The sequence below is a fragment of the Artibeus jamaicensis genome, unplaced genomic scaffold, assembly GCF_021234435.1.
Source record: "Artibeus jamaicensis isolate MK-2021 breed Jamaican fruit bat unplaced genomic scaffold, CSHL_Jam_final contig_387, whole genome shotgun sequence".
NCBI classification, from domain to species: Eukaryota; Metazoa; Chordata; class Mammalia; order Chiroptera; family Phyllostomidae; genus Artibeus; species Artibeus jamaicensis.
Genome location: NW_026521812.1, coordinates 29,230,850 through 29,256,985, shown reverse-complemented (window position 1 = coordinate 29,256,985; position 26,136 = coordinate 29,230,850). Strand labels below are relative to the sequence as shown.

Genomic DNA, 26,136 nt, shown 5'->3' with positions numbered 1-26,136 from the left:
AAATGAACACTCTCCTTATTCATTGGTATGACTTTCTCGGTGCCCTTTGCCAGCTCCTCATTTTTTACCTAAGCTCAAAATGAGAGTCCCTCAAGGCCTGACCTCTGGTTCTCCACTCTTGTTGCAGCGTCTCACGTGCTCACCTGAGTTTAAAGGCTGCCTCTATCCCCACCCTGCTGTCTGTGTCTATGTGTTGTATACACAGTGTGGTGAGAGCCAGAGAGAACAGGGTGGGGGTGGGAGTAGGTGGAGTTTGGCAAAGAGTGGATTAATGGGACAGAAAGAAACTTTGTTTTGTGTGGTGGTCACATGACACAGTATGCAGATGATGTTTTGTTAAGTTGTACATTTGAGACCTGTATGGTTTTGTAAACAAATGTCACTCCAATAAATTCAATAAAAATTTTTTTAAAAAGGCTGATTCTAACATGATGCTCTTAAGTTTATATGTTCATCTCACATCCTCTGTGGGTTTTACAGACTTCCTACATCTCATTTCCTTGAAATGTCCACTGAGAATCTTGGACATACAATTAACATGTCCAAAATATGAGGTCTGTTAGAAGGTATCCAGCCATGTAATATGAAAAATAGAGACATTTATTACAGAAGATACAAGAAACACTGTACATAGGACAATGACACCTCAGTCCCCTTCAAAGTAGGGACCTCAGGATCTCACAGAGTTCTAATTACTATCAGCTGCCCATCATATTTTCCTGAACGTCACTGAAACTGAAATCTCTTTCCTTTCAGATGTGATTTTAGTTTTGGGAAAAGCAAGACAGTCACAAGGTGCCAAATCTGGGCTGCAGGGGGCAGAGGCACCTGAATGATTTGATGTTTCACCAAAAAACTGCATGACACGTGACGCATGAGCAGGCACATTGTCATGATGAAGCTGCCAATCACCAGCTGTCCATAGCTACAGCCTTCTGAATCATCCTAATAGTTTCCACGAAGGAATGTTCAAGCTTAATGCAGTATCTGATGCAGATCTGCTGCTCTACTTGCTCAGTCATTTTGAATGTGAATGCCACACAGTACATATCCATGCTCATTCAATGGAGTCTACTGCCTCATCGACTCATACACTGAAGTCATCACTGTTCACGCATGTGCATTCGAGGCCACTGCCCTTGGCTGCCAGGTTACACAGATGTCTTACAAACTGTTCTTGTTTAATATAACAAGCTGGACTTTTCCCAACAGACTCCATATAACTTTTTCTTTAAAAATTCAAATCTGTCTCTTTCTTCCTTTCTGTGCTATCCTCTCAGCCCTCTTCATTTTAATAAATGGCACCATTATTTAATTAGATACTTTAATAACTGGGTAGCATGCTGACTGGTGTGGCTTAGTGGGTTGGGCATTATCCTGTAAACCAAAGGCCACTGGGTCAATTGCTGGTCAGGGCACATTCCTCGATTGCTGTGCCAAGCCCGAGCTGGGGGTGTGCAACAAGCAACCGATCAATGTTTCTCTTGCACACTCATATTTCTCTCCTCTTTCTCCCTCCCTTCCCCTTTCTCTCAAAGTAAATAAATAAAATATTTTTAAAAATAACTGAGGAGTCATTCTTGATTACATATTTTCTTTTCCTCAACCTCCATTCCTCATTTATCAGACAGTACTACTGAATCTAGCCCCAAACTTACCTTTTCATTCCCACTTTACGACCCAAAGTTGCCCTTAGGTCACCATCAGTTCCGCACTTACTTCTATTTCAATCTATTTCCCACTAAACAGTAAAAGTGATCTTAGAATATAAATTGGAGTATATAACTTGTCTAGCCTACAACCTTTTAATGCCCTGGAACACCCCTCTCTTATGCTTGGTTTGCTTCCTTTAGTTCTCTGTGCAAAGGCACCCTCATCGGAGAGGCCTTCTCACACTAATGGGCCACAGTCATTCCACTACCACTCAGCACTCCCTATTCCCTTGGCCCCTGCTTATCACTTTCTATATGAATTACCACAATTTGACATATTGGCTTATTATGTATCATATGATAACTAAAATGTTAGCTTCATAAGGTCAAGAACTTTACCTAACACACACAAGGAGCTCAATAGATGCTAGTTTAATAAATGAATGAACGAATCCATTTCTATATACTTAGAACTAATATCCAAGCTCTTTGACCGTGGGTGTTAGGACCTTGCATGAGCTGGCTTCTGCCTCTCTCTCAAACCTAACTGGTGCCACTCTCCTCCAGGCTTACTCTGCTCCAGCAGGAGCACCTTCGCAGCTCCTTTGACGTGCACTTCCCTTCACCTGAAATGATGCTATCTTCTCTCTTGGTGCAGCTAGTGTGCTCTCATGCTTTGATTCTCAGTTTAAAATGTCATCTCCTTAGAGAAGTCTTTTCTGACCATCATTCTATTTAGAGAAGCCTCCCATCCCCTAATTCTTTTTATTTGCAGCAATATTCATAATTTGATATTATTTATTTAATCATGTATATATTTTGAAACTTATATCTCCTTCACTTAAGCTCCTTGAGAATTGGGGTCAGTTGCCTAAAACAATGCTTGGTAAGTTGCAGACATTCAATGAATGTTAAATAAATGGATACTTTACAAATTCCAATAAGAGTTATTTACATACTGGTTAAGTTAGAGGATTATTATTTTATGGATATTTTTGAGGAGGGAGATGAAAGGAAGAATGCTTGACTATGTGATACCAGGTAAACTTGCAACTGAAGCTGCTGATCATGAACTGGATGTTAGCTGATCCACCTAGCTATGTATTTCCATTTGGGTAGCAGCAGGCTATCATTAGTAGAAACAAAAGGGCCAGATGGAAGAATATCATGAAAGGTAATTCATGAATAGAACCAGAGACATGGAAACATGGAACAGACTGATAGCGGCAGGAGGGGAGGAGGAAGTCGGGGTGGTAGCAGGAAGGAGAAGGGACTAGTCAAAGAACATGTATGAATGACCCATGGGCATGGACAATGAGGAGGGGATAGAGTGCAGCAAAGAGGAGTGGGCTGGGTGGAGGGGGACAAAAGGAAAAAAGTGGGACAACTGTAATAGAATAAACAATAGAAAATAAAGCAAAAAAAGGAACTTTTACAATAAAATTATATGTAAGCAACTACAAAAAGATGAATAAAAAATAAAAACATGCAAAGGAAGGTAATTCATGAAAACTCCGTATGTGTGCCTTTTCCTGCCACACTGTTCCTACTTCAACCTACCTAGGGCCCTGGGGGCTATTTCTTATGTCAAGTTGACTGAGGAGGAAAAAAAAGGTTAGGAATGGCTTTGAATAAGACTGTGGCAGCACTATGTGAAGTACACTGATGTGGTGTGGCAGCCCCTTTCAGGGACAACTCTAAGGAAAGGAGTAAAGATGGAATGTCAAGTATTTCCCCGTCAGAAACTTGGCAGGCATGCTACTTGAGGATGGTGGTGAGAAAGGCACAAGTTTTACATGGGTGAACTTTTAGATGGGTCACTGAGTGAAAGACAACCTATATGTCATAAAGATGTTTACCAAAAAGTTAACAGCAGTGTAGAAAACACTGTTAATAATCAAGTGGGCAAAAATGACCACTTCTTAAGATATCAGGCAACCTCAAGGCTAACCCCAGTATCTTGTGCAGTGGGTTCCTGTACTGGGTGGTGCCATGATGGAAGAGATGAGACTATGCACTGGGTAGACAGGGACCTTCATGTCCTCAGTCAGCCCCAGCACTGCCAATGCTTGGTGACTAATATGCCACCACTGCAAATGACCCTGGCCCATGATACAGTACCTTCCCTCTGGGACCACATACTTATCTGCTTAGTAAGATTATATTTGACCCTTTTGGTCACAGAGGGGGCATCTACTTGAGATGGCATCTAAAATGAACACTTTGGATTTTGATTCTCTTTTCCTGATCATTAGGTTCTGTCAGTAGCTTCAAGGAAAATTACCAAATGTCTTCTACATCATCATGCTTTTGTATATAATAATGTTTTTGACTGAAGAACTCAGTTCATAGAGAAAGATTAAGATAATGGATGCTATGGGATCTCCCAGTCTTAGGATGGTCCCTCATCCCCAAAAGGAGTTGGCTTTATAAATTAATAACTTATCCTGGCAGCTGAGAGACATCACTTGGGCAAGGCTGAATGCTATCTTGTAGAATGGAGTATATACTCTGAACTAATCAGTAATCATTAAATGATACTGTTTTTTCTCACTGCCAGAACATACAGTTCCTGGAATCAAGCAGTGAATGCATAAGGATGACTTTTGCAATCATAGCTATGTTTCCACTTGAAAAAATTTTGTTTCCTTTCTCTATAATTCTAGCTCTTCTAGGTTAAAGGCTTAATAGTCGAGAGATGTAATAACTTACTTGGAAGTTGAAATAAACACATATCCATTTGGGGCTCTCATGGTGTAATTTAGGTGACTGACCCTGATGTAAAAATTGTGGTGTTGCTATAGTATAAGGGGAGAAAAAAATGTAGATGGACTCTAGAGAAATCATCTCACACTACTGCATCCACTTGAAAAATTAATCAAAGTGAAGCCCTATATATTAAACATATATAAAAATCTAATTTCCAGTATTTCAGGAAAGTCAGTTTTGGTTCCTTCACTGGATAAAGAATATTAATTATCTTAGGGGCTGATTAAAGAAATGTACAGGTGATAGATGGTGGAGAAAATAAATCATAAATATTGGTGTGATCTCCTCATCAGGTGCAGAAACAAATACTGCGGCCTCTACCTGTTCCCTTAGTGTCTCATATACGGACAAACGTATTTCACATATTTTATCTGATACTGCTTCTCGTTCCTCTCCCTATCTTCCACTGTTGAAGACAGCATGTGTTGATTGTGGGTAACTTTATCATGTAGTCCACTGGCCAGACAAAGACTATAGAGATGAGAATGCAAAAGAACCACAGGGTGACTGAATATAACCAAGAGATCTAGGAGTCAACGGAGTAATGGAGTCGATGATGAAATTTCCAGTTGTCTCCCCTGGAGAAAGATGAATGGATTTGGGATATATGAATGAGAACTACATTGTTAGGAGAAATTTTTTAAAAAGTTTTCTTTTAAAGTGTAGGTGAAAGAGAATAGTGTATGAGTGGGTTTGGGTAGCTAAAGGAATTCAGTGGACCTTTGCTGCTTATAAATAGCTAGTACCTGAACATCTTCTACAAGTGAGGTCAAAGGGGAGAAGGTATTCCCTATTTCTGCTACATGATAGAGACTGAAGCTCAGACATTCCGATGTTTTTGTCTTGAACTTGAAGATTGAGAAAGTGGGCAAATGCCCAATAACAGTTTGGGGTTAATGGTGGAAGTGGTGGCTGTCAAACAGAATCCAAGTGACACGGCAGCATATGCCCATGAACTTTAAAATTATGACAAGAAGTAACTGCAAATATGATGCAATTACTTCATAATGACCAATATGAAAGGGATAACTTTTGTGATGTTCTCATGTTGCAATATGATTTCACATACATCTGAAGGGATTTTTCCTAGTACTTTACCTTGGAACTTCACTGTGTTAAAAAGATAGGCAACTCATCTTGCCTTTGCTAAGAAATAAATTATAATGTATAAATTCTTCCTTAATCACACTTTCTCTCTACCTTCTTTAGATTTGCCCTAGCTTTTTTTCCTGTCTCCCCTCTCCCCTTCTCTCCCACCTCCATATCTAGGGACACTGCCCGACTTAACACTATGTGATTGCAGAATGATTTTGGTGCTGCCCTATACCACAGGCACCCTGCTCCACAGCTGCCAGGACAGCTGTTCCCGTGCTCACGACGCCTGCTTTGAATGCCGCAATTGTCAACACCGGAGTCCTACCCAGAGCACTACGTCCTGCCAAGGAACACTGATCTGACACTGTACCAGGAGCAGCAGCAGGAATAGCTCTAAGCGTCCGTCCCAGGAAATTATGGAAAGTAACTCTTACAATGAAAGTGTTTAAAAGAATTCCCATTTTAAGATGTTTTAGGAGATTCACCAATGGAAACACCTGCTTTATAGTAGGTTTTGGTATAATCAGACTGAATTTGCATAGTGATCAGTTGCAAACCCTCTGACATTTTTATTTGAAAGGTGACTGGTTTCAGAGGCAGGGATAAAACAAAGCCTGGCTTGTCTTAGTCCTGAAATGGTCTTGGTGAAATGAAATTACAATTTCTAGCTGTCCTATTTTAGCACTGAAACTCTACAAAACAGCAGAAACCTTGCAAGTAAATTCTATGGTTTCTCATTAGCATTTATGAAAAATTTTTATGCTGACAAAAATACAAAACAGAGAAGTAACTTTATACAATGGTTGAGCTGTCCATAGTTTTTAGGTCTCATACATTAAAATGAGAAAAAAGTACAGTTGTAGTATACCCGGGAAGAGCACATGAGGTTCACATTTGAGCTTAATGTGAGTCACATATGTGCTAAACGCACAGCCCCTATATATGCATATACTTTCAGCCAACATCCCAAAGTGTGTTCGAAAGGTATGTACTTTGTACCTTGACATCAAAGAAAAGCCTCCATTTGAACACTTTTAGGAATGAAAGAAAAGAGAAAAAATTAAGCCTCGATCAATGCTGCACATAAACTAAACTGTCAATAGTCCATACATCTATTTTTAGCATGTGCCTCCTAAGGCAAGATACTGTTTAGACATAACAGGGGGATTATTTGGGCATGTTAATTAAATAACACAGGATAAAAAAACCTTTTGACAAAATTATTTTGATCTTGAATTATTATCTTGTACAAATATTTTGTGTACACATACAATATTTAAAAAGTAATGATGAAACTTGAAAAATAAAGTGATAACTTTTGCTCTACTTCAAGGAGTCATATCTTTTATATGAAACTAATTTTGAGGTCTGCTACTTATTAGTAACTAAGGTCATCTGTGATCTTATGCAAGAGCATTTTGAAATATTAGTTAGCTATCATTAGTTAACACATACCTGCAATGCACACAGTATCATCTAACGGGCCCACTAACCCTAAATAAGTCACGAGAAGTAGGAGGGGAGAAAAATGCAAACTGTTGAGACTGGATACTAGTTGGTTAAAAACAGTGTTTTTACTATTTTTCAGCCTGCATAAAATGAGAAGAGGGAGATGAGGAGGAAGAAGGGAGACCATGAGATAATTCTAGTACCAATTTCACCTATTTTTTCATCATAACTCCAACTAGGAACATGTCTTTTTTAAAACTGAAAAAGTATAAGAAAGGAAACTCATTATGTATAAATTAATGGAGGGAGAAGTGTCTACTCTGAGTAGTAGGAGGCATACTAACAGATTATATCATGTGAAATGACAAAACTCTGTAAATGGCTAGTAAGATAAAAAGTCATCAATAAACTAGAACTAGCGAAACTAATAAAGCAGATGAAAGATTCACATGTATATATAGTAGCAAATGTATATGGGAAAAATAGTATCATATAAAGTTTCAGATGTGTGGGTATGTGTGTGTGTGTTTTTAATTTGCTGAGGCTCTTACACAAGTTTATAAGAGAAAACCTGTGCTGCAATGGATAAAGCCCAGAGGAATGAAGAGACAAAAAAGAAAAAAGTAGACAGTTAATAAACATACATATGAAAAAAGTTCAAGTACACAAAAATTCAAAACACACAGTACAGCACTGTAGTAAGAACATTTTATCAACAACACATCAATAAATTACAATAAATGAGGATGTGCTACCACTGTTGCTCTTAGATACTACTGATATTTCATACAGCGATGGTGATAACATCAAATGGAATAGCCTTACTGAAAAGTAATTAGCGGTCTATGTGAAAAATTAAAGAAACCCATAATAAAGATGTATAATTTTTCAAAAATTGCAGAAAATATAATGGAGTAGCCACATAATGAAGGTAACTATGTAGATACAAAAATTGTAATTCCTTAAAATTTTAATAATGATAATTACTTGGTTAAAGTATAACAAAGGCTTTTTAATTTTTATATACTTAAGGATTTCTAAATTTTTGAAAATGGTCACATTATATATTTTTTAAAAAGCTAATTTTATAAAATTAAGTTTTTTGAGGGTAGTAAAAATTCAAATATTATGAAAACATAGTTGAATATTAAAACACACAAGTGATGATATAAAGAGAAAAACTATGGTGTTTTTCTCTTTATAGATGTAAAATATATATGTAAAAAACTACTATTTAGTGGAAAAATACTGAAAATATATTCCAATATTAATAGTGTTAAAGTGGTAGTATTATATTATGCATTTCTTCTTTCCTCTTTTTTTTTCAAAACTTCTATAATGGTACATGAAACTTTTAGCATAGATTAAAACTAAACATAATTGAATGTACTTTCCATTGTACCACAATACAAACTAATTTGACATGTATATGAAGTAGAAATAAAATAGACCCCATACCTCTCTTTCATCCATATTCAACCACTGCTTTGGATCTTCCTCAGTAGCCAGAAAGGCTATCAATTCCAAAGCAGTAAGACGAGTTTGACGTCTCGATGAGACAAATATCAGAACAGGTTTGGCTGGAGAATGGCTTCTAATTGCTGTGGAAAAGTTGTGGAAAATAAAATGGTAAGCCACTTATACTGAAATCTGAATTTACTAGAATATCAAAGGGATACACGAAAGCTAATGCTGTAAATGATTTAAGTGAATTCTTAATTTGGTCATAAGCATAGCATTGTCTGAGGTACTATGAACAGATGGACTGACGGCACACTTGAGGAAGGGCAGTAGAGGAAAGGCAGCCCTAAGGGAGCATGCCGCCTGGACAGAGAAGATTCAACTTTGTTAGCTCCCAGTTCTGTTCTGAGCTCTTGAGGAAAGAGACGCTTAAAAGCTGAGACTCTCCAGTAATAGTTGCAATATGGACACTGAATCTTAGGTTGTGTTTTCTATTTCTGAATGGGGTCTCTGCCTGCCTGAAAGACACTGCAGAGTTAACTGGTCCTGGGACACGGAGAGCAAGTCAAGTCCTGCAGGGTGATGAAAATTCTCTAAGAAAAGCCACAAAGATTCCTTTTTGTCCTGTTCCCAGTAAATGGAAGAAAATTAAGAGAGCTTGTGTCAACAAACTAGGAAGAGAGAAGCCAGAAGAATGTTTTCCAAAAAACATGTATGGTTTTAAGTGGGAGATGAGAGAATGCAGGAGAGAGCTGAAGACATCACTAGGCCTGACTCCGTATCTGCATGGTGGCACCTGGCAGTTGACCCACACGAGAGCATGAGTTTGGAAACTGGGTTTTTGGATTAGAAAAAAAAAAACAAAAAAACTTAAAGAGCCACGTATATTATTTGACCTAACTGAAAAAGAGATCTCTTTGCTATAGATAGGCTGTAAAATAACTGGTAAAATGGCACAAGTAAAATTAATACTTATTGTGTCTACTTAGCTTTCTTAAAATAGAGATTTAAAATTTTTATATAAGAAAATTCAACCAGCTTGTAATTTCTTGTTTCAAATGTGAACTGTAGGATTTTTTTATGGGCTAAGACACAAGGTTTGTAATGAAAATGTTAACATGACCTTGACTATACTTATACCCTAATAGTGAGAAATAAAGCTATCGTAAAACCATATTTCTAAACTCAAAGAAATATAATGGTGAATCATGGATATAATTAAATGGTTTATAAAAATAGCTGTTGTGCTGATACCATGTTTAGAGAAGTGCATTTCAGTTATTTACTATTGATTTACACAAAGCAAAATGCTTTTTTTCACAATCACTGGTATGCAATCAGCTATACCTTAAATAAGATAAGCAAACTCAATAATACATATACTCTAAAAAATAAATTCATTTATCTTATTTCTCACTCACTGTTTATTAGAATATTATAGCATGTAAATGGCAATGCTTTGATAAATCATATTAGAGATACAATGTTTAAAATACCATATTAGTACAATATTGGTATCATTTGTACACATAATCGTGAATGAATGTCTCTTTTTTAAACCTCCACATTTAATGGATTTTTGCTGCTGCAAGAACAGGTGTGCCTGAACAGCTCACAGCAGATTTATTGTTCATTAGTGATTTTGTGCAATGCTTCTGTGGAGGTATAAATAATCTGAACTGCCAAGATTGGTCTCTAGTTCACAATCAATACTTTGCTTCTGTCATAAGGCTAATTAGAGCAGCTAAAAAGTCACCTCCCAACTGTCAGTTCACAATCAACAGCAGTTCACATTACAGAATTTATTTGGGAGGTTATTTTTAATTGATATAATAAATATTCCTTATGTAGACTAAACAAAACATGGTTCTATAAAATGAGAGTTATTCTTACATTTTTTTGTGTTTGCCTAATTTGTTAGAAAGGGAAAAAAACAAACAAACCAAAAAACCCCATAGAAACAGAAGCAAAAAAAGGTACTAAGACTTGTAAGGTTTAAGGTTTTTGGTAAAAATTAAGATTACATGATCCTGTTTTTACTGTGGCTTCTATTCATCATTTGTTCAAACTACTTCCACAATGAAACACTTAACCGATTTTTAGATCAATGTGATTACTATTTAAAGTTATATACATATACTGTACTACAAAGATCTTATTTATAAATCTAATACAGTTGGGGTAAGTACTTGGATTTTTGTAGAAACTGGGGTAGTAGTACGTTTTCAAAGAGACTCATTCAGAATGCATTTAAAGGCTACCACATAAAATGGCTGCTATTCACCCCAAGAACCTGAAGCTTACCCTGGAATGTGGGCTTATTCATACTAGCCATACGAGGACAGTAATGTTGACCTGGGAAGCCTTGAATGTGAACTTCCAGTGGAACTGGGCGTACTGATGGTCGGAAGTTGAACAAGCCCATCTAGAGTAAAAATGAAAGAGAAACCATTTTCAGTTTTCATATTTAAGTTTATAATGTTATAGTGCCTCCTCACTGCAGCTACCTAAGCCACATTATCAAATGCCTGATTTATCGATCTTCAAAATACCTGACGAATATTGAGCCAGTCAGCAAGGTCTCTGGCATTAGCTAATGCAGTAGAGAGTCCAACTATTCGAACGGGCTTTTCTGTGTGCGATGAGATGAAATTTGTTCGAGAGACAATGACTTCTAGAACAGGGCCTCTTTCCTCCCCTAGGAAATAAAAATAATACACATGAGTCATTTTAACAATTCTTGATGCTGGCTGATGCAGGTACAAGAAGCAAAGTTTGTAAAATGGCTTCCGATACAGTGGTACCCACCAAGGAGATGGATCTCATCTATGATGAGAATTGTGACTTGCTTTACATAGGTCCTATTTTGCCAGCTTCTGCTGACTCCATCCCACTTCTCTGGTGTGGTGACGATGAGGTCGGCTTTGGCAATGGATTTCATATCAGGAGTCACATCCCCTGTCAGTTCAATAACTCTGCAGAGGAATAAAAGTGGTCCCTTTAACTTTTTAGGTAACATACGACCTTGGAAAGGCAAAACTATGTCTTTCAAAATAATATTTTATAATGCTTAAGACTACTTTATCACCCTTCGATTTCTGAAATGTTTTGTTACTTGAGTCCAAAATAAATTTCTTAAGAATTTTAAGATTATTTTCTCTCGTAAAATGAAGGATGTATAAATGCAAAATACTAACAATGTAACTTTCATGCTGATACAAAATGTGTCAGACTTAGCTATGGCTATGTTTCTCTGCCCGATGTGATTTATAGAGAGATGAGCTCAAACCTTCTTGTCAATATGCGGGAAGAAAACCTTCCAATTGAGGGCAAGTGTTGCTTTAGTAAGAGAAAAGGAGGTATTGATTAAGAATATAATTATACATAAACTCCATTTCTCAGACTGAAATTTTCTTAATAGATTATAGGCAGATTCGAACATAGTAGGACATAAAGAAGCTGGGACAAATATGTACCACCTCATTCTGAGATAGCAAGAAAGAGGAAAATTTGGAGGCAAACTCGAAATTAAAAAATCACAAAAATTTTCACACATTTTAAAAAGGGCAAGGTTAGCTACTCCTAGTGTAGTGTTCCCAAAGCTTTCACTTATTTTCATTCATTTTCTACTTTTACTTATTATTTTGAATATGTAATATATTTATATGACTCAAACGATATACAATGAGTAGTCTCTGTGGCATGCCTAGTCTCCAGTTACCCAGGTCTCATTCTGAAGCAACTGCATATTTATATTTGTCACTGTTTGGCAAAAACAAAGGTAGAATGCTTTCTTTAACACATTGTTAGCAGTATCTCAAGAGATCATTCTTTCAATATAGAAAGAGCTCTTTTTATAGAGTATTTTGTACTGTGTGACTATACCATAATTTATTTAATGGACACTTGGGTTACCTAAAATCTTGCTATTAAAAACAATACTACAATGAATAATCTTGTATAATATTTAAATATTGTTTAAAAAGTCATGTCCTGCCCTGGCTGGTGTAGCTCACTGGATTGAGCACAGGCCTGTGAAGCAAAGAGTCTCCGGTTTGATTCACAGTCAGGACACATGCCCGGGTTGTGGGCCAGGTCCCCAGTGGGGGACACATGAGAGGCAACCACATATTGATGTCTCTCTCCCACTCTTTCTCCTTCCCTTCCCCTCTCTCTAAAAATAAATAAGTAACTAAGTAAGTAAATAAATATATTTTTTAAAAAGTCATGTCCTTTAAATAATTTTTATTGCTTGGTAAATTATCTTGCCAATTAAAGTATTCATATTAAATAAAAGAATTTTATTTTTTAAATTTGCAACAATGGAACTATTGATAACATTTTAGTAGTAGTTACAATATCTTCTTGTTAAAATGTATTTTTTCCATTACCATTTATACCCCCTAAAACATCCTCCACCCCCCTTTCCCTAACAATCACCATGCTGTTGTCCGTGACCAAGAGTTTCCTTTCTTTTCTTTCCTTCCCCCCTTCCCTTCCCCCCTCCCTTTTTTTTTGCTTAATCTCTCCATCCTCATCCCACACCCCCAGCTGTCAGCCTGATGTATGAGTCTGCCTCTATTTTCCTCCCTGGTTCAGTTTGTTCATTACTAAATTATGCTCAGTAAAATAAGCCAGCCAGAGAAAGACAAGTATCATATGATTTCACTTACATGTGGAATCTAATGTACAATGCCTTTAAATAAAACATAATGGAAATCACTGTAAAAGCATTTGTTTTATGCAAATCTTTTATTAGTTGGCCCCTTTAGATTATTCAAAGCATACCTTTTGAAAAAAATAAGAACTTACTTTTTACCAAGTTTTTCTTCTATTCTAACTTTCCAGTCATCCATTCTTTCACGTACAAGGGCCTTTAGGGGTGCAATATATACTGCCTAAAGGTGGGGGACAAAAAGACTCCCATGAACAGTGTGGTTTTAAAATGCATCTTATAATATTGAAAGACTTACAACTTTAAATTAATGGGAGAAAATCATTAACTAAATCTACATTTATCCAAAGACTGAAATATATAGTATAGCGTAACACTTGCAGAAAATTTGAAGTATTTTGTAAAACATTAACAGAGGTAATTTTTTAACACTATTTTATAGTAAAATTATCTTCTAACATAATGTGGAAGGAAAACAATTATGAGACAATATATATTATTTAGAGAAAGTCAGGGTTCAAAGAATATAAGTTTTTCCTATAATTATAATCAAAAGTTATCTGAGTTGTAACTTTTTCATGAAAAAAGTTATTAATTTTAAAATTCTGAAGAGAAATAATCTGCTTGTCTAAATTTTAATGTTGATTTTAATGGACTATAATGCCAGTGATGTGTACGTTTTAGGTGTTATAATTTTTATTATAAAAAAAGATAAATGGTCCTAATAATCAAATTTTCATACAGATTATTCACAAAAATAATTCTTTTCTTTCTAAAAGGTTTCAAATTTATATTAGAACTCTACTTGCATATTAACATATCACCTAATGGAGCAATAATCACGCAATATACTGAGAAGAGGAAAACTAAGCAGGGAAGAAAGGCCATGAATTCTAAGTCACTAAAAACGGAAGTTAAAACATTTCTGAAATCATACAGTCAGAAAAATGGCACACATTCCAATCAAAACATGTAAATTTGCTTACTTAAAAAATGTTTTTAAATTGTACTTTGTATTTCAAGAACACTTAAAATCAATACTTGTTTGACTTTCCATGTAATTTTACATTACATAATGATATGGTCACTTAGAGAAAAGTGAAATAAAAGCTACCTCAATATTTCCTGTGTATAATCAAACTGTATTTGAAAAAATCAGGACTTCTGCCAAGATGGAGGTATAGGTAGATACACTTTGCTTCCTTGCACAACCAAAAGAAGGACAAGAAATTTAAAAACAAAAATCAACCAGAACTGCCAAAAAATCGAACTGTATATAAGTCTGACAACCAAGGAGTTGAAGAAGAAATATTCATCCTGACTGGTAGGAGGGGCGGAGACGAGCAGCTGGGGAGGAAAGGATGCACAGCAAGTTGGTGGCTGGTGGCCCCACATTAGTGTGTGAATAAAGCAGGCGTACCAACTGGGGAGTCCAACAGACCACATAACCCAGGGTTCCAGCTCAAGAAAAGACAGCCTCAAAACCTCTGGCTGTAAAAACCTGCAGGGTTTGCAGTGGTGATAAAAACTCCCAGCCTCACAGGAGAGTTCCTTGGAGAGACCCACAGGGTCCTATAATGTATACAAACCCACCCACCCAGGATTCAGCACAAGAAGGGCCCAATTTGCTTGTGGATAGTGGAGGAAGCCACAATGCAGTGACATGGGTTGCCCTGCCCCGGTGATTACCTGAGGCTCTTTCCCTTACAACACAACAGGTGCACCAAGACAAAAAAATATGGTCCAAATGAAAGAAAAGATCGAAGCTCCAAAAATAGAACCAAGCAATGAACAGAGAGCCAACTTATCAGATACAGAGTTCAAAACACAGGTAATCAGGATGCTCACAAAAATGGTTGAGTATGGCTGCAAAATAGAGGAAGATGTGAAGGCTATGTAATGTGAAATAAAGAAAAATGTATAGAGCACTAACAGTGATGGGAAGGAAACCAGGACTCCCATCAACGATTTGGAACAAAAGGAAGGAATAACCATTTAACCAGAAAAGAATGAAGAAAAATGAGAATTCAAAAAAATGAGGAGAGGATTAGGAACCTCCAGGACATCTTTAAACATTCCAACATCCGAATCATAGGGGTACCAGAAGGAGAAGAGGAAGACCAAGAAACTGAAAACTTATATGAACAAATAATGAAGGAGAACTTCCCTAATCTGGTGAAGGAAATAGACTTTCACAAAGTCCATACAATTCAGAGAGTCCCAAAGAAGATGGACCCAAGGAAGCACACACCAAGGCACATCATAATTATGTTACCCAAGATTAAAGAGGAGAGAATATTAAAAGCAGTAAGAGAAAAGGAGATGGTTACCTACAAAGGAGTTCCCATAAGACTGTCAGCTGATTTCTTAAAAGAAACCTTGCAGGCAAGAAGGGGCTGGAAAGAATTATTTGAAGTCATGAAAGGTAAGGACCTACAACCAAGATCACTCTATCCAGCAAAGCTAGCATTTACAATGAAAGGGCAGATAAAGTGCTTCTCAGATAAGGTAAAGTTAAAGGAGTTCATCACCACCAAGCCCTTATTATATGAAATGTTAAAGGGACTTATCTAAGAAAAAGGTAAAAAATATAAACAGTAAAATGACAACAATCTCAGAACTATCAACAACTGAACTTAAAAAACAAAACAAAAACAAACTAAGCAAACAACTAGAACAGGAACAGAATCAAAGAAATGGAGATCACATGGAGGGTTATCAGTGGGGAGTGGGAGGGGGAAGAATGGGGGAAAAGCTACAGGGAATAAGAAGCATAACCGGTAGGTACAAAATGGACAGAGGGAGGTTAAGAATACTATAGGAAATAGAGAAACTAAAGAAATTATATGTATAACTCATGGCATGAACTTAAGTAGGGGGATGCTGGTGGGAGGTGGGGTGCAGGGCAGAGGGTAATAAAGAGGAGAAAAAAATGGGACAACTGTAATAGCATAATCAATAAAACATATTTAAAAAACTTGTATTTGGTAAAGTACTATATTCGTATTTCTTCCAAAGCCAAAGACTTTAGATTATGAATCATTATATGTCTTATAATTATGGCTGTGAATTAGGTATCTTACAATGAAAATGCCAATAAAATATAGGTATTTTATGACGAGGAAAGGCTGTATGAGTACCAATATGTATATAGAAACCAAACTAGAGGACTCCAACATTTAAAGTAACTTTTCTTGTGGCAAATCTTTTTAATACTAACCTCCCCTCACTGAAACCTGACTACCAACTAGAAAAATTTCCTAGAAGAGTTTCAAAGCTACACACTGAGTCCTGCTAGTCTATTTAGAACTGGCTAGCATACAGATTACGAAATGCCTTTTCTAACTGAATGTAAACATGTGATTGTTTTTCAAACACACCTTTGAAGTAGGATACTTGTTGAAGACTCTGAAAATGGCTAATTCAGCTGCAACAGTCTTTCCCGATCCAGTGGGTGCTCCGAGTAGGACATTACAGTCTGTGTGATACAGTGTATGAAATATCTGTGTCTGCACAGGGTTAAAATGGCTGAAGTTGTACAGCGCTTCATATGCTTCACAGCCCAAAGCCGTGATTGGTAAAGGCTGAAGATCCAGTAATTCTGAAAACACACATCAGGTATTGTTAATAACTAGAAAGTATGCACAGTACTGAGTATTGTATCCTAGGATTAAATTACAACAAAGCTTAATTCTTTAGAGAGGAAAAAAGTTTAACATAAATTCTTATATACTAGTTACAGATCTTTTTCCCCCTATTACCCACTTATAATATCGACCCACTGGACACTTTGGGGTGAGTTCCCCATATGCCAACTACAATGTCTTATCTTTTTTTCCAATTAGGAAAGTAATTGAATGAGAGGTGTACAAAATGTGTATGTTATACAACAAAACTAATTGTACTCCAATTGGTAGAAAAATGAGAGTCATTCACAAACTTCAGTACTGGAATGGTTATTATAACAAATTACTTTTGGTTAGTTACACAACTGACTAGAGTGGTCAAGTGAGCTGCTGTTCTAGGCAATGGAAACTAAATTAACTTGAATTATTATGAGTTAGGTTTCGATTCTGATTCCAATGACTTTAAAGTTTTCAATATTAACTAAAACAATTTTGGAAAACCAATGATTCAAATTACTATTCGGTGTGTTACCTGTGTGGGGAGGGTGCCTCTCGGGCAGAATCAGGTGTTGAAAGTTGATAATGCACACAGCCTCCGCGCCTAACCATCTATCGGACACGGCCCGGATGTAGTACTGGGAAGGCAACGGTTCAAAAATGGGGATTGTAAACACCAGCAGCTGGGCTTCTTTACTGATGACCTAACGTGAAACAAAGTCTCAAATGAATACAGAGTCTAATATTATAAAGGTCTTATTAGTCTATTGTTAAGACAATGGTATCTAAAGTAATATAAGCTGGAGATAAAGAAAATATCTTATATTTCTAAACAGCTGAGATATTTGAATACTTCAGAAACTTGTGGGTCGTTCCTTTCTGAAGATACCTGATATAACAGGAGGTAAAGTTACACTTAATTTACAATATTCACAATGTATTCATCATAAATTAATGGGTTAGTAATTCGATATTTTTTAAAGATTGATTGATTGAGTTTTAGAGAGAGGGGAAGGGAAGGAGAAAAAGGGGAGAGAAACATCATGTGTGGTTGCCTCTCGCACGTTGCCAACGGGGGACCTGGCCTGCAACCCAGGCATGTGCCCTGACGAGGAATTGAACAGGCGACCCTTTGGTTTCCAGGCTGGGTTCAATCTGCTAAGCCACACCAGCTAGGTTAATTTCACTTTTTATCAGAATTTCCCAAACTTTATTCATTCGATTACTTAACTGTATGATTTTTATTTAATATTTTTCTTCATCGAATTTTGCTGTGTATAATGTGCAATTTTTTGCCCCAATTTTTGATGCAAAAATAAGGATGCACATTATTCATGGGTAGTACTAATTTCTTATCTATATAAATGTTTTTAATTCTCTTATTTATGCTTATGTGTTTAAAAGTGTAACTCTAGAAAACAATAATGATATCCATATGAAAAATAATACAATATTGATACACATTACTTTGCATATGGAATATGGTAATCGGTTTCGTTTCTAAAATATAAATCTTGAATTTAAAAATTAAAAGTTTTTTTCTTGACAGTTTGGGCCCAAAACATGGGGGCATATTATACACAGGAGCACATTATACATGGCCAAATACAGTAGATGACTTTATTAAATATAAAAATAAAACCATTTGGCATAATAGAAGGTAATTATGAAGACAAATGGAATGGAAACAAAACATTACTATGAAATTCTACTATTGCCCACCAAGGCTCCCAGCCTGAAGCTTTCTTTCTCTTTGGGAAAAGGAGAAATTGGGATTGAAGCGTCTTAGTCAGGCATGCTAGCATCAAACTGAGTCTCTCTCCTCGTGTTTATGGAGAATTCCAAAAAGGAATGCCTTGTTTGATGGTGGTTGTTTTTAATGATACCTGAATAGTGAGAGTCCTGAAATGTTAATTTGAAACTTACCAATTGTATGAACTGATGGACCCACTTAAGACTCTCACTCTGCTATGTCAGGGGTCCCCAACCTGCCCTCTGGCCCTCCCCACCACCACACAGCAGGATGTGAGCTTGAATGTAATGGACTTGCATCATCCCAAAACCATCCCTCCCTAACACCTGCCATGGAAGAATTGTCTTCCACCATGAAACTGGCCCCTACTGCCCAAAAGGTTGGGGACTGCTGTACTACACGTCTCTTGCCTTTTTGGACTTTTGTTTCTCACCCCCCTTTTCCTCCTATCTTTTTGTCATTGTATTTATTTAAATAAAGCTGTATTTTGCATTTAAAATTGTTTTAAAAGTCACATTGTGATATAATACTATTTAGTAGAGTGTTTATGTAGCACCCAAAGTTATGATTATTTCCTACTTATTTAATTTAATTTATTCTTATATTATATATCCCACCTATTTGACATATTCCACACTCTGGAAGCCATGCCTTAAACAATAATAAAAATTACAATTCAATTTCTCAAACTAAGGTCACATTGAATATTAACAATACTGTAACATTTAATTGTTTTCTTTTAAAACCACAGGGAAACATAAAAAATACAGCTTTAATGATAGTAGAAATTATAGAGAAATAAGTAAAAGCAGAAATTGTTAGTTTATATTTTCCATTTATGATAGCAACATAAGCATATAGACATACATAGATGTTTACCTGTTTTTTAAGAACTAGAAAATATTCTGAATGATAAATATGATCATTTGAAGGATCTTCTACCCAAATCCACCAGGGTTCTCCTACTGTCCCATGGACCTAGAAGACAAATAGTATCCTAATACTATATACATTGTAACTCAAGTAAGGAATATATACACTGTCATTTGTATACCCAGTACCCAGTGTTTTTAATAGTTTTGTTGATAAAACAAAGTTTTCATTTAAAGTGTAGAGTTCAATGGTTTTAATATATTTATAAAGTTGTACTACCGTCTCTATAATCTAATTTTGGAACATTTTCATCATGCTAAAAAGAAAACTTGTACCCAGTATCAGTCACTACCTATCTTTCCACATCTCCCTAACTCCCAACTCTTGACAAGCACAATCTACTTTCTCTACAGATCTGCTTATTCTGGACACTGCATATAAATCATTTAATACGTGGTCATTTTATATGGAATCATTTAATATGTGTTTTTACAACTGGCTTCCTTCATTTACTATAGTGTTTTCAAGGTTAATTCATATTATAGGACACATCAGTACTTAACTTCTTTTTATAGACAAGTAATATTGTATTAGATAGATGAAATACCACCTTTTGTATATTCCTTCCTCTTCCTCTCTCTTTTTTTTCTAACAAAGCCCAGCCTTACTCAGTATTCATCTCTTAAGTGACTCAGGAGAAGGTAACCTCGTTTCCTAGAATAGTTTTGATTAGATAAGGCAATCAGCTGTGACACCTCCTCCCCCTTATAACAGGTTACAGTAAAGGACAGACACATGACCAGTACTGGCCCAGTTAGACCAAAGAAGAGGTGTTATAGTCCATGCTTCGGGCTGGTGCAGTGAGGTGTTTCCCCCTCTTTAAATATGAACACAGAAGGATGAAAACATATGACAAGTAGCTGAAAGTGTCAGGAGAGCAAAGGGATGTAAAGATCCTGAGCCCTGAGTGGCATGATTGAACAGAAGACTCAGTCATCTTCAGGGCCTGTTCTACCTGTAGACATTTTACTGTGAAAGATAATATACTTTCTTGTTTAACAGTTTGAGACGTCATGTTTTTCATTCTTGCAGCCAAGAGCATTCTAATAGAGTTAATTATAGAAACAATTAAATGCTCCTTTTTACTGGTGAATTAAGCCAAATTATGAGGGACTTATTGTGGATACTAACAGAAGAAACTGTGTAAAAACATATGAAACTTAATACATTTCAAAAACTCTCTTAAATATAAAACTTATGAGTTTTATGAGAAATATGAGTTTATGGTTAACTATGATTTCATATTTTATGTAAAATTTTTGATTTATTATTATTTTTATTTTAAATTTATTTTTATTGATTATGCCATTACAGTTGTTCTATTCCCCTTTTCATTCCCCTCCACCCTACCCCCCGTCCCCACCATTACCCTCCCCTTTCGTTTATGACCACGTGTCTCAAGTTCTTTAGATTCTATATTTCCCATACTATTCTTGCCCCCCATCTATTTTCTATCTACTGTCTATGCTACTTATTTTCTGTACCTTCTTCCCCCTTCTCCTCCTCCCACTCCCCTGTTGCTAACCCTCCTTGAGATCTTCATTTCTATGTTTTGATTTAAATATTAAATATAATTTTATGTCATCTGTTCCTCACAGAAATTCTGTGAGAAAGAGTATTATTATTATAATGTTTACAGATGAGGAAACTGAAGAAACTAAAGGTGATAACACTTTAAGACCATGGTAGATTTGTGTTAGGACTCTGGCTGTGTGATTTTAGAGCATGTTTTGAATAAAATTCATTTACATTAAAGATGTACTAATGTCACGTAAATCAAAAGGTATTTGTGTCCACTTAACTAGACCTTATAGTAATCATGTAAAGTAGATACTGCTATACTACAATTACTGATTTACTCGTCTTCCCCCACTGGCTTCTTGAAGGAAAGGAGTGAATCTTATCTGCATATCTACGACTCTACTATACTCTCTGCACAGTAAGTGATACAAAAATAGACCCTAAGAAATACTGACTGAAGAAGAAGAAAATCCAGAGTGGATATTCACACGTGCATAATAACATCTAAGGTATTAAGAAAGAACAGAAGGGGTAAAAGCAGAAACAGGAATGTGATGGGAGCCACGGAGGACATTTTCAAGTACTATGTACAGTGCTGAATGTTCAGAGAAGTAAAGGAAGTAATTATGAAAAGTCCATTTATTATGGCAACAGGTCAGTCTTTGGTGATCCTCAACTGAAGTAGTCGGTTCGGCAGGAAAGAAACAGGTGCCCAGGAGGAAATGCACAATACTCTTTCTACGAGTCTAATGTTAAAGAAGAGACTGATAACATCAGGATTTAAAAAGAACTCTTTCAGTATGGAGAATCTTGAGTTTTTAGTAGGCTAAAATGACTGTACTTAGAGATGGCAAAAACAGAAACAGAGAAAATGAAAGAAGAGAGAATTAAGCAAAGTCCCAATGCAGCTGAATTCACTAAATGAAGGTTCAATGTTGAGATTTCAGGTTTCCTAGGTGTTCTGAAGAGGTCTTATGGTTATCATATTAATATATCATACCGTACATTTTTCTTGATGAAGGTATTACTACAATGTTTTAAATGAATCTTATATGTGTGTGTGTGAAAGAATTTTCTAAATGCCTTAAGGACAGATGTAAGGAGGTCCAGTTGAAGCTGCAGCAGAGACATTTTTGCTTAACACCGAGATAGGCATTTTCCACTTCTACCTGATCATTCCAAGTGAAATCAGCACAGACACTAAGCGTCACTCGGAGTACAGTCCGTGTGATGGGCTGAATGGAAGCTTCCATTGTAACGGAAGGAATCTGATGAACGCACTGTTTGACCTTGAGTCCAATATTCACATGATGCAGCATGTGACCTGCAAGGAAAACATCACAGAGAAGAAATGTGTCCAACAAAATAAAAGCAATATAATCTGACTTGTAAATAGGATTTCAGAGAGGGTGATTTTATTGCTTGTTTTATGATTTGCTATGTAGAATAGTTGACATTCTTGACCTGGCATGTTTGAATATTTTGTAATAGTTAACTTGAATTAGCAATTTATAGCTCTGAAAACCAGTATCAAGGTTTCTTCAGCTATTAATAGGGTTCTTAAAATTACTGAGACTTAATAGTGTTTAAACTACTGTAAACAGTTCTTCTTTTTATGACACATTATAAAAATATTTAGTGTTTTTTTAAAATAGCCATTAATTCATTCAAGGTCTATTTCAGAACTTAATACCCATGATGAGAAATGCTTTAATAATAAAACACAACTCATTCATCCATACCCACTTCCAAAAAACAAAGATAAAATATTAAATATAGTCAATGTGGCACAAAATTAACCACTTACATATATTTTCATAAATGATCAGATTCTAAAATACAGATATGTATGTGAGGTCCAGGGTGGGTTGGGGAGTCACAAATAAATGTGACTTACTATAAACATTTTCCTATGCTAGCCCAAGTAACTAAAAGAGAATAGTACATGTGTATGTGTATATATATGTATGTAATATATATATACATAAAACATTTTCTTTTTTAATTACAATTTACATTCAGTATTCTTTTGTATTAGTTTATAGTATCAATATTTCTTATATGTCTTAGCTCTTCATAATATAATTTTTTAAAGAGCATCTGTGAATAAATCAAATGTTTTGTATTAATCCAGATTTGAAATTAAAGCATTCCTCCTTATTTTGATAAGGCAGTCTTTGTAACATTTATAAGTCAAGTCCAAGAACATGTACAAAAGACCCATGGACAAAGACAATGGGGTGGGGATTGTCTTTGGGAGCGGGGGTTCAATGGGGTAGGAGAGGGAAGTGGGGGGGGGAAATGGGGACAACTGTAACCGAACAATGTAAAAAAAAGAAATGGTACAATTCCAAAAAGAATGTTATATGTTACCCCAATGTGAATAATATTCTCTTCTTGTGTAGTTAATATCCTTAATTTCTCTTTACTCATATTGGTACTTCTGTCTTAGACATACTCTTCTTACTACAAGTGAGATGACTATCTCAGCCTTCGCATCTTTGGACATTTTGCCAGTAGCAATCCTCCCTCTTATTTTTCTTCAGCCTGACTCCCTAAATGAATAGTAGCTACTTATTTAGAATCTGAAATATTACCTAGTCAAAGCATTATGTTTGTCTAATTAAACATTAAAATACATGGAAATGTATGTAGGAATAATTTTTCAATATTATGTGAAAAACCTTGTTAACTAATTATCATCATTTACAGCTGCAAGTCTGTATGTAAAACAAATTACTTTTGTTTTACATGGAATGTAAAGAAGTATTTTACAAATTAAATTCCAGTTGATAACTTAAATTCCATGTAACTGTTCATTCTTTTGAGTGACATCATAAAATTTGGAAGGACTTCTATTAGAATTTAGGTAAATGAAAAAAATTCATACGGAAGCGCTCCATCCCCTTAAATTCACCCCCTGGCCACCGACCCCCAGCTGTCACCCTGCTCTCCATCTATGAGTCTGTCCCCATTTTTCTGTTTAGTTCAGTTTGTTCATTAGAGTCCATGTATGAGTGAAATCATATGGTATTTGTCTTTCTCTCACTGGCTTATTTCACTTAGCACAATGTTCTCCAGATCCATTCATACTGTCGCACAGGGTAAAATTTTCTTCTTTTTTTTATGGATGAGTAGAACTCGGTTGTGTAAATGTTCCAGTATTGTTTTATTCACTTATCGACCGATGGACATTTGGGCTGCTCATGGGCATGGACAACAGTGTGGTGACTGCTGGGGGGAGGGAAGCAGAAGGGGACCAAGAGGTAACGTAAAAAAATACAATAAAGATTAAAAGTAAAAAAATAAAACAAAAGAAAAAGAAAGCAGGTGAGATGGGTGGAGCTCACCTGCGTTCCACATGAATAAGTGAGTGCGACATGTCAGATGTTGGTAGGTAGACCATATTTTTGAGAACTGAGGTAAAAAGGAGGGAAGAACCAAGGAGGTACTAAATACCAGGACACACGTGAGGCACTCAGTACTCAGGAGGCCTCAGTTTGACAGGACAGATGCCCACTGCAAACCCAGAATTCCGGCTGTGTGAACCCCCACCCAAATTGTACCAGATGCTAAATGTGTTACTCTCCTCTACTGCTTTTGCTTTGTTCCTCGCCGTGTGTTTTACATTTACTGAATAGACGTATGTGAAAATTCACACTACTTTATTTTATATCTAGTAAAATATTTTATGTGCACAGAACAACACATTAAAACATTTTTGCTTCCTTCTTACCTATTTCATCTTTCCTCATGTCTTTCAGCTTATCCACAGTAAGATTTTTCTCTTCTAATCTTGTTAGAATGTGTGGGGGTAAGACTGAAAACTGTCTCAAAGGACTAGCCCACCCCCAGAGCCTCTTGTCGATGACTTTACTAAGATTCAGGAGCCTGTAGGTCATGGCAGGCCAACGTTTCCTCAGAGCGATTTCAAAGAGAGCACGGACAATTCTAGCTGCATTCTGAAAAATAAAAGGGGAGATTGGTGGTTTGGTAACATGGGCTTTTAAACAATACATTATTCAGACTCATTTTCAAAAGAGGTACGTCAAGGTGCATCCTTTAATTGTGGGCAACATATACACCTCATATACACCTGATTATCTTTATTATTTCCATATAAGAATAACTGGTTTCTTCATTTGTATGTGGATGTTATCCTGTTTAACTTTCAGAGGATGGCCTTATTTCCAAGTTCTTAGGAAGCTCCAACCAATACGCTCTGAACAGGAATAAAGCAGGAAGAGACAAAAGGCATGCGATGTATTTAGGGTGCTGTTGAGGCCACCTGGAATATAACAGCCTAGTACAGTGATGTGATTAAATTTACAAGGCTACTTAGAGAAACAAGGAAGACTCTGGGATACAGCCAGGGAGGACAACTGGTGAGAGAAGGGCGACAAAGGAAATACTGATAAATGCAGCTATCCATGTTAATGACTTCCTATAAACTAATCAGTATGTTAACTGCTTTATATATACACTATCTGTTTAGTCTTTGTAACAGTTGCATTTGATTGGTCCTAATATTATAATTTTATAGATAAAGATACTAAAGCTTGGTGAGGTTAATAATTTGACCAAGGTCACATAGCTGGAATCAGAGTATCTATCTATTCAAAGCCAGATCTAAACAATTGCAAACTTAACTCCAAGATTCTAAATTCAGTGGTCTGAAAATAATTTCACTAATAGATACATAGAAACTCATAATGATTGAAGACATTTTTCCCATCTGTACAGTTAGTTTCCATTTGTTTTGTCTCCTTTCCTCTATCATTAACATTGAAGATTGTTTTTAAAATCATGAACTTGGAAATACTTTATAATATCTAATGATATTTGTATTTGAAAATAACGAATGTTAAATATGGTCAAAATGATAAAAAGAGATGAAAAAGAGTAAAGATTTTAAATAGCAAGTAGATGACCCAGCTTGAAATTATGATAGTAAGAGTTAGGTACTGTAGTTTTACATTTTGTATGAAATGTGTATTTATCTTTTGACATATCAACTATTTTTTTCAGTGTTAGAAATGTAAGAAAAGATATGGTATTTAGAACTATGAGGACAATTCTGATATCCATTGATAATAATAAGATGGCTCTTACTAGGCCCAGAGAATGATAAATAAAATGAACATTTTGATTATTATGTCTATGAAATAAGTCTCTTATAACCATTCCCATTGCTCTTGTAAAAAC

The 26,136-nt window shown here is 35.9% G+C and overlaps 1 protein-coding gene across 2 annotated transcripts in view; it reads right to left on the bottom strand.

Annotated features, from left to right (window-relative positions):
* ASCC3 (activating signal cointegrator 1 complex subunit 3) overlaps positions 1-26,136 on the bottom strand; it is a 301,569-nt gene that overhangs the window by 97,458 nt on the left and 177,975 nt on the right. For both annotated transcript variants that reach the window (XM_053664954.1, XM_053664955.1), the window contains exons 21-30: positions 24,668-24,893; positions 22,101-22,255; positions 19,357-19,455; positions 17,260-17,428; positions 16,482-16,702; positions 13,239-13,324; positions 11,235-11,401; positions 10,979-11,124; positions 10,731-10,851; positions 8,424-8,566 (exon numbers count right to left, since the gene is read on the bottom strand). In XM_053664954.1, coding sequence (XP_053520929.1) covers positions 8,424-8,566; positions 10,731-10,851; positions 10,979-11,124; positions 11,235-11,401; positions 13,239-13,324; positions 16,482-16,702; positions 17,260-17,428; positions 19,357-19,455; positions 22,101-22,255; positions 24,668-24,893 — 1,533 coding nt within the window. The remainder of the gene's footprint in view (positions 1-8,423; positions 8,567-10,730; positions 10,852-10,978; positions 11,125-11,234; positions 11,402-13,238; positions 13,325-16,481; positions 16,703-17,259; positions 17,429-19,356; positions 19,456-22,100; positions 22,256-24,667; positions 24,894-26,136) is intronic.